Source organism: Schistocerca cancellata, chromosome 1, assembly GCF_023864275.1.
Source record: "Schistocerca cancellata isolate TAMUIC-IGC-003103 chromosome 1, iqSchCanc2.1, whole genome shotgun sequence".
Taxonomy (NCBI): Eukaryota; Metazoa; Arthropoda; class Insecta; order Orthoptera; family Acrididae; genus Schistocerca; species Schistocerca cancellata.
The window spans coordinates 803,158,304-803,176,966 of NC_064626.1; the positions used below are offsets into that span (position 1 = coordinate 803,158,304).

General features: G+C 36.6%; 1 protein-coding gene across 2 annotated transcripts in view; it reads right to left on the minus strand.

Moving 5' to 3' along the window:
• The window catches only part of LOC126187960 (5-phosphohydroxy-L-lysine phospho-lyase-like), a 320,690-nt gene that overhangs the window by 40,648 nt on the left and 261,379 nt on the right, over positions 1-18,663 (minus strand). For both annotated transcript variants that reach the window (XM_049929343.1, XM_049929351.1), the window contains exons 5-7: positions 12,605-12,741; positions 12,447-12,529; positions 3,372-3,570 (exon numbers count right to left, since the gene is read on the minus strand). In XM_049929343.1, the coding sequence (XP_049785300.1) occupies positions 3,372-3,570; positions 12,447-12,529; positions 12,605-12,741 (419 nt within the window). The remainder of the gene's footprint in view (positions 1-3,371; positions 3,571-12,446; positions 12,530-12,604; positions 12,742-18,663) is intronic.

The following is an 18,663-nucleotide window of genomic DNA, read 5'->3' on the forward strand; positions in this document are numbered from 1 at the left end:
CAGTCTATCTTATCTTTGTGATCCTTCAGTAAAATGTGCAGCAGAGGCATAGACTCATTCTGCAGTCATGCTTCAAATGCTGGTTCTCTAAATTTTCTCAATGCAAAGAACATTGTTCTCAATCGAGGGATTCCCATTAGAGTTCCCGAAGCATCTCCATAATACTTGTGTGCTGCTTGAACCTGCTGGTAACAAATCTAGTGGCTCACCTTTGAATTGGTTTGAAGTCATCCTTTAATCTGACCTGGTATAGATCTCAAACACTTGAGCAGTACTCAAAAATGGGGAGCACTAATATTCTGTATGTGGTGTCCTTTAAGAATGAGCTGCACTTCCCCAAAATTCTCTCAATAATCAATCTGAACTCGACAGTTCACTTTCCCTACTACCACCCTTATGTATTCATTCCACTTCATACTTTGCAACATTATGCCTAGATAATTAATGAACATGACTGTATCAAGCAATACATTACCAATGCTGTATTTTAACATTGCAAGTTTGTTTTCCTGCTCATCACCACTAACTTATACTTTTCTATATTTAGAGCAAGCTGCCATTCATCACACCAACTAGAAATTCTGTCTAAGGCATCTTGTATCTGTCTCAAATCACTCATTGATGATGCCTTCCCATACACCACAGTGTCATCAGCAAACAGCTGCAGACTACTGCTCATTCTGTTCATCAGATCATTTATGTATATAGAGAATAAGAGTGATCCTATCACACTTCCCTGGAGCACTTATGACAATACCTATATCTCCAAAGAACAATTAACATCAAGGACAACATAATGGGTTCTATTACTTAAGAAGTCTTCAAGCCATTCACATATCTTGAAAACTATTCTGTGTGCTTGGACCTTAACAGTCTGCAGTGGGACACCATGTCAAATACTTTCTGCACATAAACCTTACTAGCATCAACATATGTTCACTACATATTCATGAAGACTTGCAGTGTGTAATTTCAGTTTCCCACATTTCCATAAACTGTAGTAACATGATTTTGAAAAAAATAAACATATATAAAAAACAGATGATGATATAGCAACTCAGAGAATTTTTCAGGCAGAAAATTTTGCACTGTTGTCTGTGAAACAACACTGCAGTTATGTGAAGTAAGAAAAATAATCACAAAAAATAGAGCTGTTTGTATTCAGATACATAATAAACTATTTTAGCACAAATAAATTATTAAAAAACTCTTAGAGTTGATCCATTCAATATGAAAACTCCTAAAATAATTTTCAGTTACTTTCTTACTACTACAAGAGTCTCAAACACTTCAGAAGCATACACTGTACCATTCAAGAAGAAAGGGATGATGTTCTTTGACATGAATCTCCCTGAAGTCTCATTAAGTTGGGGCACTAGTGACATTGTTGTGCATTCCCACACAAGTAACGTACATGCACAGAGAGGACTGTCAATATTTTAAGTTTATTGCTTTTGTTTTTGTGGGACTGTCTTAGTGACAGCTTTCCAGTATATCTGATCACTCTTTTTGCAACTTCAGCAGTCAGTTTATATGCATTTTTGCTGCTCTATCCTATATGAGAATTCAGTATGATAAATGTAGATGAATTCTACATCTACATCTATATCTGTACTCTGCAAACCACCATGAAGTGCATGGTTGAGGGGAAGTCCCATCGTACCAGTTATCAGGGTTTCTTCCCATTCCATTCATGTACAGAGCACAGGAAGAATGATTGTTTGAATGCCTCTGTTTGAATTATTCTAATATTGTCCTTGTGATCCCTATGTGAGTGATACATAGGGAGTTGTAGTATATTCCTAGAGCTGTCATTTAAAGCTTGTTCTCGAAACTTAGTTTGTACACTTTCTCTAATTAGCTTACGCCTCTCTTCAAGAGTCTGCCAATTCAGTTTCTTCAGCATCTCAGTAACACTTTCCCATGGATCAGACAAACCAGTGACCATCCATGCTGTCCTTCTCTGTATGTATTCAATAGCCCATGTTAGTCCTATCTGGTATGGATCTCACACGTTTGAGAAATATTCTAGAACTGATTGCACGAGTGATTTGTAAGCAACCTCCTTTGTAAACTAATTGCACTTCCTCAGTACTTACCAACAAATCGAAGTGTACTACCTGCCTTACCCACAACTGATCCTATGTGATCATTCCATTTCATATCCCTAAAAATCTTACATCCAGGTATTTGTGTAAGTTGGTCAATTCAAATTGTAACTCATTGATATTATACTTATAGGATACTGTTTTTTGTTTTGTGAAATGCACAGTTTTACATTTCTGACCATTTAAAGCAAGTTGCCAATCTTCACACCACTTTGAAATCTTACCAAGATCTGATTGAATATTTATGAAGCTTCTTTCAGATAGTATTTCATTATAGATAACTGCATCATCTGCAAAAAGTCTCAGGTTACTATTAATATTGTCCACAAGGTCATTAATGTACATGGTTAGCAAGGGTCCCAACATACTTCCCTGGGAGCATCCAAAGTTACTACTACATGTGACTATGATTCTCCACCCAAGATAACATGCTGCATCCTCTCTACCAAAAAAACCTCAACATAGTCACAAATTTCACTTGATATGCCATATCAGTGAACTTTTGACAACAAATGTAGGTGTGTTACTCAGTTAAATGCTTTTCAGAAATTAAGAAATATTGCATCTACCTGATTGTCTTGGTCCAAAGCTTTCAGTATGACATGTGAGAAAAGTGCGAGTTGGGTTTGACGTGATCGATGTTCCATAGTTCATCTTTGATATTATATCTGCGTCAACTGTCTGGAATGATTTCTTCATTAAGAATACACTGCTACTTGCTTTGAACTTTTTACTTTCAACTTCCATTACTAATGTGTCCTGAAGTCTTTTGTCTAGTTTCTCTTTGCAAGTATTTACATGTAAGTTGTTTTATTTTATTTTAGAGATTGTTTTCACTTAGATAATCATTTGCTTTTTCTGTGTCCTTGATAGCTCTTACTTCTAAATCATTTATTGAGCTAATACTTACAATGAATGATGTATATTCTGCATACCTGATTACATTTTCTTTTAATGATATTGCCATATCATTCATGTACAGTATAAACAGTAGTAGGCCAAATCTCAGACTTTCTGCCACATCATACTTTACCACTTGAAAACACTTGAAAATCATAATAAAAAATTATAAAACCCTATCACATGCTGTTGAAAAGGTACTGTCAAGTGAGTGTTGTTTCTCACAAATTATAAACTTTGAACTGAATAGTTAAGACTGTTTCATCACAGACAATGATTTACAGACAACTCACCCCACAATGTCTAAGAACATTAACAATAATTCTTTGTAGATAAAATTAAAAAACTATAAATATTACTTACATTTGCTTTTAAACAACTAGCAATCTTATGTGATGTTATTACAGCAGCAAAAGGATGACCATTTCCAATAGGTTTACCAATGGTAATAATATCAGGTACTACACCAAGCGCTTGGAAAGCCCAGTAATGACTTCCACTTCTTCCCATGCCAGTTTGTATCTCATCTGCTATAATCAAGCCTCCATTCTCATGGATGTAGCTGTGGAAATAGAAGTAGATAAATTACTGATGTAAGGCCTTGATAATGATATTCAAGAAGAATCATTTCAAACTGATTTGTATTTACTCAAAATGCAAAAGAAGTAATTGGAAAAATAATACAGAAACAAAAAGTTTTGGATAAATAGATCCAGAAGCAAGCAAGATTCATGGGTGTATAACTAGAACCAGAAGTAACAATTCAATTTAGTAAATGACACGCAAGTTACATAACTGTGATAAGGTTGGTTGGTTTGGGGAGTAAAGGGACCAAACTACAGTGTCATCAGTCCCAGTAATAAGGAAAGAGGGATTTATTTTATTCATCCACTTGCAGACTCATCACGTATATATTGTCCCCATCCCCTTTTCCACCCCTTACACATGCACCCCCACTTCCCCCCCCCCCCCCCCCCCCCCGCCCCGCCCCCCCCCCCACACACACACACACTCAGAGAGAGAGAGAGAAAGAAAGAGAGAGAAAGAGAGAGAGAGAAAGAGAGAGAGACAGAGACAGAGAGAGAGAGAGACAGAGACAGAGACACAGAGAGAGAGAGAGAGAGAAAATTCTGTTCCACAGACCCCTGCACAGGCAAGAACTGTTGAGGACAAGTAACAAGTTAGGGAACGTATTAACAAAGCTATCCTCAACCCACATGGTGGCTTAAACACCATAATGCTTAATGAAGTTTGCTCCTACTAGGAGCAGTTTGAAAACCTCCTCTCTCCCCCTCCAAGATATTTTTTTTTTGGGGGGGGGGGGGGGCCTATAGCTGAATGTGGTATCCAAAGCACAATTTAAGTTAATGTTTTTTACTTACCGAAAGCACTGACAGGGAATAAAAAGAAGAGATAAATGATAGAAAAAATCCTAGCACCATTCAGGAATCAAACCTTCACACCTTTGGATTTATGATTTGGTAGGGAATAAATGAAGTGATAAATGACAGAAAAAATCCTTGTACCATTCAGGGATCAAACCTCTACACCTTTTGATTTGTAGTTTGGCACTTACCCACTCAGTTGCAAAACCTCACAAGTAAAGTATGATGTGTGTATGTATATAATGACATGAATATTATAAATTACTTATGTTTAACTCTTTATTAGTGGTCCCAGGCATCTTACAGTTAACGATAAATTTTGGATCTAGAAATGACAAGTAAGAAATCGAGAATGTACAGCAAAACAATTGCAAAATACATATATCTCCAGCACATCCTTTATGAAAACATTAAATTATAAAACAAACTGTACCATTTGCTTCACACACACAAAATTTAACAATTTGAAGAATCAAAGATTAATGCTAATAGTAATAGTAAACAAACAAGAAAACAGAAAATAAAGTACATAAACCCGAGAATATTTTAGTGTGGTAAACATTTTGTGCATGGGATTTGTAAAATATAACTTGTTAGATTTATAATGCATCACATGAGGAATAAATTGTTAATATTTATCATTCAAGTAAGTTTGTCTTTACATATTTACTGATAAAATAAATGGTGAGAATCAGCAAAAAATAGAGGAAGTATTAATTAAAGCACCATTTTATTCTGATGGAGAATTTCTGACAAAGTAGGTTGTCTAAATGACTCAGCTTGTCATATTTTGTGCACAGTTGATAGTTGAATGTATGCTATGAAACACGGGTCACATTTAATGCTTCTGTAATTGTACTGTTAGTCATCTGAGGTGAAAGACATACTTTGTTGGTGGTATGGAATTTTTTGAATTTTAAGTGAGATAAATTGATGCTACAGCATTCAGCTTAAGACATGTTAGTGCAGAAAATGTCACAAATTCAGATGCATTAAAAAAAAACTGTGCATTTCACACATAAGCTGACTTCTGTGTTATCCTTTGTGTGAGACCATACGTACCAGATAGGTCCTGCTTGAAATTATAGATTCTCATATTATATTATTTATCTTGTCAAGGGATGTGTGTACCATGACATACCGTCTTTTCTATGATTCACAAGTACCACATAAAATTTGCACTCTAGCTTTGATTGTAAACAACATTTGTGCTTTTTAGAACTTTTGGCAGATATTCTGATTCCTGACTCATACAGTCATTGCCCCCCCCCCCCCACCCCTACACACACACACACACACACACACACACACACACACACACACACACGCACACACACACACACACACACACACACACACACACACACACACATACATACATACATTTGATTTTTATTTATGTAATTAAAATGGAACTATATTTATTACTGGTGGTCTGTGAACTGTCAGTCTCACTAAATAGTGTATTTCTCAATTGTCTGTAAAGGCACAGCCTGCAAAAGACCTGTTCAATGTAATATATTTATTAAACAACAGGGCTTGGGAAATTTCAGTGATTTTTGTATATATAGGCACTAGCCCTTTTCTGTTGCTGATTCTATAAGTCTGAACTACAAAATTTCACACAAATACAACTGAAACTAGTGGCAGCATTATAAACATCCTATATATTTTTAGCATGTTCCTGTTGATTGGAAGTGCTCTAGCATGTCCCTGTTCATCAAAAGTGCAAGAAAGGTAACTATGACAGCATCAGCAACTGATCATGTGGTCACATATGTGCACAGTAAAAAGTGTGATGTAGCTGTAAAAGATCTTGGATTGTCAGATCATTTCTGCCAAACAATAATAGTAAAATCAGGAACTGAAAAAAAATCTATAAACTACAAACTTAAAAATTGGGATGAAGTGTACAGAGAAATAAAAGTAAATGGGAAATTCTCTACATCCTCAATATTATTGAAACTAAACTTTGAAATTACAGTTTCAGAAGTACCTACATAAGTAGCAACATCTCAAAAAATTCGATTGATAACAACTAGTATTAGAAATTCATCCAAGTTCTTAAGTATCTCAGTTTCATGAAAAAGTCATAAGAGTTAAATTTTTAATATAGGATAAAAATATTTATAGAAGGGAGCTGATTGCTGCCAAAAAGTCAAAGTAATATAAAGCAGAGACAATGAAAGCAAAACAGTTGGGGATGTTCTTAAACAGAGAAAAGAGGGAAGCAAACAAAAATATAATACAAATAAGTACACGACAGAGATAAAGTAATAAATGATTCACACCAGTTAGAAACTTTGTGAATGAGCTCTTTCCAATTATTGCAAGAGGAATTGCAACATAAAGTCCCCAAAACAAATACAACATCTGTAAATGATTACGTAGCTTATTAAGTATGATATTTTTACCAACACAGTGCATGAAGTCAGTAAAACTGTACAAAATGTAAAAAATAAAAAGTTAGGAGATTTAGATGGAGTATCAATCTGTGTGCTGAAACAGTCCATACAGAGTACACAAGCTCCCTTAATAAACATAATAAATAAGTGTTCACATCAGGCAGCTTGCCAGGGGCAAGAGTTGTGACTCTTCTAAAGGAAGGTAATGCAGAAGACTTAGAAAGCTAAAGGCCCATTTCTATGCTGATATTATTCTCAAAAATGAATGAATCAGTTATTTAAAAAAAAGATTAAGCAATTATCTTTGTAGATACAACCTTCTATGTGAATTACAGTCAGTTCTGATGTGACAGACGTACAGAATCAGCAATAATACAGTTCACAAAACTGATGATTGACACTTTTGATAGCAATGAGTGAGTCACAGCCATAGTCTCAGATCTTTCTAAGGGTTCTGATACCATTGATCATAAGATTTTACTAGCTAAGCTAAAATCATTAGGAATAAGAAGCGTAGCTAACAACTAGTTCAAACTGCACATAGCAAATAGGGTTAAAGATAACAAAAACCTCAAATAAAGCTAAACTTTTAGTGGAACACTTATCAGAACCAAAATATATTTTAATTTCTGATGTCACTGAGGACCCACAATGAGCATAAATTACAGAATTTTGAAGAAAAAACAAGAGGGACGGAGGGGGGGGGGGGGGGGGGGGGGGGAGGGGGGGGGTTCCAGATCACAATAATTATTTATTTTTAATTCTGGTAACTGGTTGGTAGTCACAGTAACTCTGTGTACTGGTGGGTGGCTCTTCATGTCATCAAAACCTCTGGTCTGAAGATGGTCATCATATGGTGCAAAATTGGTACTGCAATTAAAAATAAATAATTTATTGTGACCTGGACAGTCTTTCTGTTTAAACAAAATGCATTAACATGGGAGTTCCTCAAGAGAACTTATGTACAGTTCATGATATACATCAATGACTATTTCAATATTGTTAATCATTAGGAACAAAATTTCTTTGCTGATGACACCAATATGACAGTCACTGAGAAAATGAGAAGTCCTTGCAGAGAAATCAGATGAACCACTGAATGAAGTTTATAACAGGTCAGTACATTCAGAGAGTCAGTATATAATAAAGGTGCATTAATGTAAAGAAAACAAATTCTATGAAATGTAATTGGAAGAAGGAAAGTAACCATTTTAAATTACATGTCGATGGTACCTCTGTACACTGTGTAACAAACACACCAATTATAGGAATTAATAGTGATTCTCAGCTGAAGCAGTGTGAACATACAGATATAATGCCATCAGAATGTTATGCCCTTTGTAATGGAAAGATCAAAGCCAGGGCCCAGTGCCATATGAGAGTTCCTGCAGCCACAGTCAATTACCTGTTGATACAGCAACCCTCTGCTACTGTGCCACTCCCACTCTGACCTGCTTCCACATGAGAACAGCCCAGCCTAAGACACTGGCCCCCACTCAAAGAACTTCCATATGAAGCATCTTCCATATAGTCAGCCCCAGACAGCTGTAATCAAACACATTGTCCAGCCAAGCAGCTCATCAAGATGGCAGGGTACTGTTATGAATCCTGCTACGTCAGTTACCACTGTGAGCTTGACAACATTCTACTGGCACAATCGTAATCAGTACAGCAGGGCTATGCTGTGCCAGATGATGCTGTACTTATGATGCTGCTGCCACCACTATTGGGTCACAAACTGCTGATTGCCCCCCCCCCCCCCCACCTGTCCATGAAGCAAACAGCTGACATCTCATGCTCCTAGGTGCAAACCTGCTTTGTGCCACATGGATCTGCCAGCCACTCTCCAGGCACTCTCTGACACCTTCTCCCCAGTCTGTGATCCAGAGACTGACTCTGGTTGAGGCTGTCATCTGCTAGAAGATGCCACTGGCTGCTTCTTTCTGGAAGCAGAGCCATGGCAAGGCTTTGCTTGGCTGCTGCCACAACAGAAATGGCTGTGTTGGAATTCTGAAAGTAAGCAATCTGCCCTCCAGCAGTATGAATACATTGCCAGGCTGTGTGCTATGCATGCTGCCCTGATACTGCAATAATGTGGGGTGGTGCCAAACAGTACCCAGGAAAAGGACTGCACATATAATTGTTCAATCTAATGGAATAAAAAAGAATTGTTCTATTCACCAATTGTATAGCTCCAGCCAGTTCCCCCTGCCATCATATGAATCCAGAATGCCCCTGGTGGGAGTCAAAAGCCTCCTGACATAGTTGAAGACAGCTCCTGCCACACTTGAAAACAGCTCCTGCCACTTGCTACATTCTTGAGCCACATATGGCATGGCTTGAAGACTGATCAATCAACACAGAAGAAGAAGGGTTGCTTAATTCTGGTGATAGAAGCAGATGGAGACTGCAATGGTGATTCAACTTGGATAGCAGCAACATACATTACGTAGCAGCTCATATGTTAGATTTTCACTTGGGCAATCCTTACACCTTTGTACTCTTGGTTTTCCACCATCCTGTTTTTCATTATTCTGGGTTTAGGCTCAGTTTTAGTATTTTGTAAAACCCTGAGTGCTGAACAATTAACACCCATGGTATGCACCCAGGGCAATTTATCAGGACACTTCGCCCCAGGCACCAATATGCACAATGTAGGGTGCTGGATATTCTGACAGAAAGGGCAATATGCCAGCCTGTGCCAAGAACGTGCCTTGCACATGCAAGGGAAACCATGGGTTTCCCCAAAGCTTAGGAGTATGTCAGAACAGCTATAAGGTGTCTCTTTCAAATAGGAATTTTGCAAAATAGAGCAGGTACTGGCAGTAGTTGCAGTATGTGTTTAGGTAATACATTAAAATAACTTGCATAACTCTGAATGTATACTTTAGCAATGTGAATAGTAGAAACTTAGTGTGTTTAACTTAGTATGAAACACTGATATATTTCAGTTGATATATTTCAGTAAAGTGTGTGCCAGGAGAAATGGCAGTCTGGTGGTATGATGAACACTAGGGCAATAGCTTCTTATGGTTTGACAGAAAACCATAATAACTGGCACAATAGGATGTCCCCTCTTCCACACACTTCAGGATGGAGTATAGATTAGTACTGATACATCTCCTACAATAAGTCCACAGCTGAATTCCTACACCATCCTTGTCAAACTAGACCTGTAAGTACGTAAAAGCCTGTGTATACGAATTACTTTTATTTTTTCATGAACTGTAATAACATAAAATGTCCAATTGCCTTGTAGAAGTGAACCACAGGTAAATACTATGACCACTATTAATACTGCTACTACTGCTACTGCTGATACCATCACCGTCACCACTATCACCATCTCTACCACTACAACAATAACTGTGTGATATCAGCTTGTAACCATATTTGCTATTTCATATTTGCTATTTCAGTGATTTCAAAGTGACCTTATGGTATGACACTACATCTGCTGATATTGCACTTGCTCTTTCACATTCTTTAATTGATATTATAAGTTCACCCTTTTTATTTATAAAGCTTCTTATGGTTTGACAGAAAACTACATTGTCATCCTCTAAACAGTTCATGTTGTACCAAACATTCAGTCATGAAGGATGATCTTAGACAAGAGAAGCAGTTGCTGTAAACTAAATAAAAATTGTAATTGTTAAACTACTGTAAATTATTTCTATTTACTTAGGCTAAAATGGTGAAATTGCAGGGAAGTCAACACCAAGAAGGAACCTCCAGTTTTCTCACTTTTAGTAAGCACCTATTACTTCTTCAGTACTTACATGATCAAACAGCTGCTGTTTATCATGCATTATTAGTTTAATATCTACCTGATCACAAAGCTATTTATCACAACAGATACATGAACAATTTTACTAGTCATGCAGACAACAGGAGCCTTCAATTCTCAATTCTAGATAATTAGACAATTTGTAGAAAGATGGACTAATAATATATGTTTACAGCTTCCTTTTGCATTTACAATGACTCACAGTGTGTTGGGAAATAGCTGAAGATCTTCACAACAGAACCCCCTGTCCCACCCCCCTCCCCCATAATCCTAGACGAGTCCACATGAAAATTATTTGTGTCTCTTGTAGAGTTGTGCTAATCCAGTTCAACTGTGATTGATTTTTATCACTGGCAATAAAAATAGCTGGGCACAAGACCTTAAGCTGTTAATCATTAATTGATGCAGTTAACTTTTAGAGTAATGGATTACTTTTTACATTAATTTTGAAAAATGTTAACACATCCTTTAACTTCTGTTAACTTTCTTTGACTCCATTAATCATGTACCATAGCTACTATTTATGACAAAAAATTACATTGTCCTGCCTGCGGAAATTATTTTCTGAATAAGTTTGGAACATGTAGGTGCGTGGCTATGCTGGGGTGCACGCTATTGAAGTGAATGTGTAGTGAAATGAGTGTATGAGGTCAAATGTGCATCAAAGATCTACTTGAATTTGAAGGCATAATATGATATAAAATGGGGAAACAAAACAAACTGCATATATTCTAGCAGTGGATGCCTATATGAGGACAATGCTGAAATAATTAAGCTAAGAGTATGAATGAGAGTGTGTGAGTATGGGCCCAGAGAGTTGCATACTATCTTTACCCTTCATTGAAATTTGATATTAGATTTGATGTTAGGTTGTCATTAGTTAATACTTTCCTTTGCTAATGATAATTGAAGCAATCACATCAATAAAAATGACAATATCAACAATGACTATATATTCTGGAGGGCACACATCAATGTCTGCAATTCACTTGTAAAAAATAGAGAACTTCCCTACACTTTTCCTTACACTATATGAAACTGACACATAAAATGAATCTAAAACCTCCTAACAGCTCAATCAAGTGTGCCAGACCAGGAACTGCACTCACAACCTAGCCTTCTGTGGCCCATGCTCATACTGACTGAAGTATTCAATTGTGACTCACAATTTACATGGCAACACCAGTCTGCCAGTATTTATCTCCTTATTTCAAAATTTCATAGAGTTTCTCCTGCAATTATTACTATACTAGCTTGTCTGGAAAAAAGATATCACACAAAGTGTCCTAGCCACAACTGAGGATATTGTTACCAGAATTAAAGAGCACCAAAGATTCCTTCCTTTGGATTTTTTTCATTCTACAGGGGAGTAATCACTGTTATGAAATGTCCCAAAAACATAAACTGTGTGCCAGCCCACAATGATTTTTTTTAAAGGAAAGGGTCACAGGACAAGTTTTAGGATTTTAAACATAGCATAATAAATCATAATAACAGTACTGACAATATTAGAAGCAGCACAACTTGTTGTAATTATACTTATAATAATTGTTATAACTCATAAAATATATGTGTAATACTAGCCAACAATGAAGACATTTGCATTTATATTGTTAGGTTTTTTGGAACTGAATGAATACTTCATCCCTATGTCTGCCATTATCCAACTTATTGCATTTCCCCTTCATAATGTGCAGTGTTAACATCTTATATAGGAGTTACGATTTATTTCTTACAGCTATCTATAATTATTCATTATTGCCATGCAAGGTTCAATGCAACATTTCATTTTCAAAATTTATCATTATAGTAACTGTTGTTTTAGTAATTTGAAATATTATTTTGAAGCATGCTGTACCTGTAGATTTTTGCCAGCCATCCTGTTGGTGGTACCACTACACCGTAGACTACAAACACAGGCTCACTTATGAAGCATGCAATCTGGGAGAGAAATTCATTTTAGTAAACTTAAAATTGTGTTTCAGTTTGAGAACCATGTAATAAATTGAAACTCACAGGTCCTGAATTTTGTACAGCTTTGTCTATAACATTCTTAGCATCAATAAAATATTTCTCTGCAGCAGTTGATGCATCATTATAGCTTCCTCTGTATCTATCTGGACATGGTATTACATGTACCCATGGCTTCTTTTCTGAAACACAGAGAACAAAGTATTTCTATCATCCTCACTGAGAACATATTGTACAAAGTAATAAGAAATTAAGGTTTATCAAATACAAAAAAGAGCCATGCAACATAACCATGTAAGTTATTCAAAATACCTATTATAAGAAACTATCAGTTGCTACAGTGGTGCTGTTATTACTCCCAGCTGGACGTAAAGTAGGAAGAGGTTTATCACTGATCCTGTGGTCCTATGAAGAAACAAATAAAATTCAGTTGGTTCAGAAAGATCACTCAAGGGTCTCAGAAGCCATACTGAGCAAGGAGACTGAAGACAAATTGGAGGAAAAGTAAAGTCACTTTTGCTCAAATAGATATTCTGAATCTCCACATGTAGAAACAGCCACCCAAACACTTCCGTGTGCAATTTTGGATCTGGAGCAGGCATCTGACTGAATTCTAATATTGTGAAGTTCACAGAGGAAAGTGGAGTCATCTAAGCTTCATATGTATTCACCAGGAGCCTGCAAGTGAGAGGCAGTAACCACAACTACAGTAACAGATGGAGGATCTCATGTCATCAATAGTGTGATGAAAGTAAGGAACATAAGTACCACAGTACTCCCTGAAGATCCTGTATTTGCATTGAAGGTAACTACAAACAAAACAATTAAAAGGAATAGCTTTAAGGAAAGATAACTGTGGTTGGTAGCTATCTTAAACATTTCTGCTTCACCCGGCATTTCCAGTTCTAAGATTCTGCTGTAAACCAGAAAGCATCAACCAAACATAGGCAAGAATGTATCTTTCATGAACACTGGAAAAAACTGACCTTTTAAGATGGATCATCTGAAATGTGTTCCATGGCAACAGACATAATCATGACTGATTTTTATACAACTTTATGGAATGTGGATCATGTAACCTTGAATAGTTTCCCTTGAGTTCTTGGTTTTCATGGTGTCAACTGTAAGTTATTTATTTTGCTTTCTAATTTAAAGCAGTATTCATGTAAGTTGACACACAGGCAACAAAAGAAACCACCCATATTCTAAATTATGAAAAGCTAAGGGACTATCCTATCCCCTGCCTTGGGTCAGGCTGTAAAGGGTTACGTTTAATCACATTTTGGAAGGTTATGTAGCATGTACCCAGTGACATAGCAATTCAGCTGCTTGTAGCACTGGAGCCATTACATAATACTACTAGTAAGACCATTAGTAGAAAACTAAAAGTACAAACCTAATGATTCCTAGAGACTGAAAGAGGTGACAAGTGTATATATACCTCATGAATTAAATCACTGCATTCTTTACAAATGACAATGGTTACTTCATGTCTTTCCAAGAATGATATAAAAGAAAAACATACAAACTGAAACACTATCCACAGGAAACATGCAATTGTAAAATTACTTATAAAGTGATTAACTTTTTAGGAGAGTGAGGGATTTAAAGGAGGTGCTGTATTGAACCATTGAGCAGGATAGGTAAGTCACTAATTACAAAGATTAAAGAAATCTGCTATACACAGAAGGAAAGATATGAATGAAAAGGAATGGGTATCAGTAAAATGTATAGACAGGGTGAATGTCTGCAAAGTCAGATTTGTTCGCAGTCAAAATTTGTTCTGTAATGGAAGGGTTCAAAATAATAATAACATCACTTATATTAACAGATACCATTTTATAGCAACATAATAATTTACTTCATATTCATGAGGATGTAGTTTGCTTTTTGTGGCTATTCTGATTTAGGTTTTCCTAAATCATTTCAGGTGAATGCCAGGATGGTTTATTCATTGATATGACAGCTCAACACCTGCCCTATCTTCACAAAAGCTTATTTATATATTCTGTGTGTATGTATATTTTGAGCTATTTATTTTCATTGTATTATGATGAAAAATCCTATATCGTTGTGAGACGATACCTGAATGAATAACTCGATCAAATCAAACTAAATTCTTTCTTGGGATTACTTTGGCACTGCATTTGTGAAGTGCAGCAGCAAACAAATAGATCTAATCTCTTTGTAGATCAGATATCAGTGACCATGAGGCAGTTGTAGCAACAATGATTACCAAAATACAAAGGGCAACTAAAACAAGACATATATGTCCAGTAACCAGGATAAAGAAGCAACGGTGTCATATCTCAGAGAAGAACTTGAAACTTCCAGCTCAGGACATAAGCATATAAAGGAATTATGGTTCAGGTTTAAAAGAATAGTTGACCATGCACTAGATAGGTACAAGGAGGGAACAAAAATATGGAAACACCAGAAACACAACATGTTATCATGTATCATGCAGAGCAGAAAAACTGTTGGGGATCAAAACAGTTTCCAGTCATCTCAGAGTGGATGAATACGGGTCCTGTGTGGTTTTAAAGGTAATCTTACACCACTATTCCTGCAAAATGTGGCAAGTTCAGGTAATGATAATGGTGATAGACAGTGACCATGAACCTTCCCTCCAAAAAAGACCACAAAAGCTCAATAATATTGAGATATGGTGACTGTGGTGGCCAGGGAAGATGCAACAATTCATCCTGGTACTCACAACACCAGTCCTGGATGATGCAAGCTGTGGGAACAGGTGCCATATTGTCTTGAAACGCAGTATCACCATTGGGGAACAAACCTTATACAGCAGGATGGACATGATCAGCCAAAATGGTCACATAACACTTGGCAATAAAACAACCTTGCAGAATACCCATGGGGCCTATGGAATACCATGATATGAATGTCCAAATCACCACCAAACCGCAACAGTGTTTCACTCTTTGGATGTAAACTTGGCCAGATGTTGGAAACAATATGCAACATGACTCATAAGACCAAAGGACTTTCTTCCACTACTCAATAGTCCAGGTATTATGGCTTCAGAGCCATGTTTCCTTGTTACAGGCATTTGCATCACTGATGAGTGGTTTTGGGATTCCAGATGATTCTGCAGTTCCCTGTTTATGGAGCCCCTTCTTGTTGGTTTGGTGCTGACAGGGTCTGTGAGTGTGACATTCAATTTTGCAGTGACTTTTGCAGTTGTTGTCCTCTTATTTTTCGTCACAATCCTCTTCAACCACTATCTTTTATTATCACTCAATACACTCTTTTCGCCATGTTGTTACTTAGCAGATTATGTTTTATCACTTTTCTTGTATGCGGTATAAATGTTCAGTATGGTGCTCTTCAAATACAAAATACTTCAGCTACCTTTGTTATGGGAGCACTCACCACATGAGCAGCAAAAATTTGTTCACATCTGAATTCACTTAGCTTTGACATAATGCTTTCACAACTACACAGAACACTGCTCTGACCAAGACTGATACTTCAAAGCCGGCCAGTGTGGCCGAGCGGTTCTAGGCGCTACAGTCTGGAACCGCGCGACCGCTACAGTCGCAGGTTCGGATCCTACCTTGGGCATGGGTGTGTGTGATGTCCTTAGGTTAGTTAAGCTTAAGTAATTCTAAGTTCTAGGGAACTGATGACCTCAGATGTTAAGTCCCATAGTGCTCAGAGCCATTTGAGCTATTTGATACTTCAAATATATTGAGGATATTGCACAGGTGGTCAAATACAACAATGCAACCTGCAGGCTTGGCCAGCATCTGCATTTATCTTCAAACATGCATTTCTTGTAGTGTTTCCATATTTTTGTCCAGCCTCTGTATTTATCCAGTAGGAAAATTCATGATGGGAGGAACTCTTTATGGTATACAGTTAAATAAACTTCTAAAGAAACAGAGACTTCTGCTTAAAAGGTGTAAAACAGAGCATAGGGCTATAGGTAGACAGATACTGAGTGAAATGCATTTGGCATTTTCAAATGTTCTCTTTAACAGGAAAATACTGGAGAATTGCCCTAATTTAATCCTCATACCACTGAAAAGATGAGTGAAATAGGAATTAGCATCAGTGAGTGGCATTGAGAAATAGCATGCTTGCACATTTGCACATGCCCCCTCCCCCTCCCCACACACACACACACACACACACACACACACACACACACACACACACACACACACACAAAAAACAAGATCCGTGCCAAGTAGCTGGAAGAATGCCCAGGTCACAATGATCTACAAGAAGAGTAGCAGAAGTGATCCACAAATCTACCATCCAGTGTCCCTGACACTGATTTGTAGTAGAATCTTAGTACATATTCTGAGTTCAAATTTGATGAAGTATCTTGAACAGAATGATCTCCTCCATGCAAACCTGAAGTGATTCCAAAAACATCAATCATAAAAACCTAACTCACACTTTCCTCAAGCAACATACTGAAAGCCGTGGATAAAAGTAGACATGTAGATGCGATGTTTCTCAACTTCCAAACAGCTCATACCACATCTACACTTATTATCAAACACACAATTGTGTAGGGTACTAAGAAAAATTTATTACTGCTGTTAGCATATTTTGCTAGGAGGACATAGTACATTTGTCTTGGATGGAGAGTCACTGACATATGTGGAAGTAATTTCAGGTATGCCTCAGGCAAGTGCATTGGGAACCTTGCTTTCATGTTGTATATTAATGATATTGCAAACAGTATTCACAGGTGATGGATTTGTCTACCCTGAATTAGTGTCTGAAACAAGCTGCACACATATTGAGATAGATCTTGAAAATACTTCAAAGTTGTGTTAACACTGGAAACTTGCTTTAAAAGATCACAAATGTAAAATTGTGTACTTATGTAGCATCAGTATCAATGAGTAAGAGTTGGAAACAGTTAACTCATACAAATGCTTGATTGTAACTCATTCTGTAGGGATGTGAAATGGAATGATCACATAGACCCAGTTGTAGGTAAATGAGGTGGATGCGGCAGACTTGTTTAGTGGTAAAATACTAGGAAAATGGGGCCAATCTACAAAGGAGATTTCTTACAAACTACTTGTGAAAACCATCCTAGAATAGTGCTCAAATATGTGGGACTCATACCAAATACGATAAAGGGCATATGGAATGCATACAGAGAAGGGTGGCAGGAATGGCCATGAATTTGTACGACCCTCTTACGATAGGAGACATTTTTGTTTGAGACATTTTTACACTCTAGCTTAGCAAATAACACTTATAATTGGAATGAAATCCTTCTATATACTATCCATGTTGCCTATAGTTACTTAATATCATAACAGTTTACTTCTCTGTCCCTATCAACAGTGTTCAATTACAACCAAAATTGCTACTGCATCTGAATAGGCTGTATGTGGCAAATCAAAACTAATAAATTACAAGGCAATTTAAATCACAATAGTTCTCAATCTAGCCTGTTATCGACTGGACTTGTAAATGACCATTAAAGTAACTACATAATGGAAGCAACATTGAAATTGATGAAATACATAATTAGCTAAATTGTGTATTACAAAAAGTAATTACCTTTTTAAGAATTTACATCTGACCAGAAAGCTTAGTTGATGGAGAATCTGGAAAATCTTCCACATTTTGTCATATGTGCTGGACTGAAGTTTTATTGAAATGTGTAATTTTCAAACTGCATTGTAATCCACAACACCAAAACACAACTGACTTTTATTCTTGCTAATACTAGAATTCTATTTTCATTTTTTCTCTCTTAAATTAATGAACAGTGTTTCAAAAGTCATATTTTTAGAAAATTAACTCTAAAATACAGATTTGTCAAATGTGTTTCAAAACCCCTCTCTAGTCAAATTACCTGTTCTATTAACAGCAGAAATCATAAAAAATAATATTTCTGTTATTAATCGCTATATAATTTATTCAAGAGAGTCATTGACATCTGACATACTTAGCACTAATATTGTTTTCTGATTATCACCTCTTTAAGGAGGTCTCACTGTAGTAGATACATTGTTACTGGGAGTACTGTCTATGAATTTGGACATTTATGAGGTAAAAACACTTGCACTGTGGATGTATTAATGTGAGGATGCATCTCTCAAATG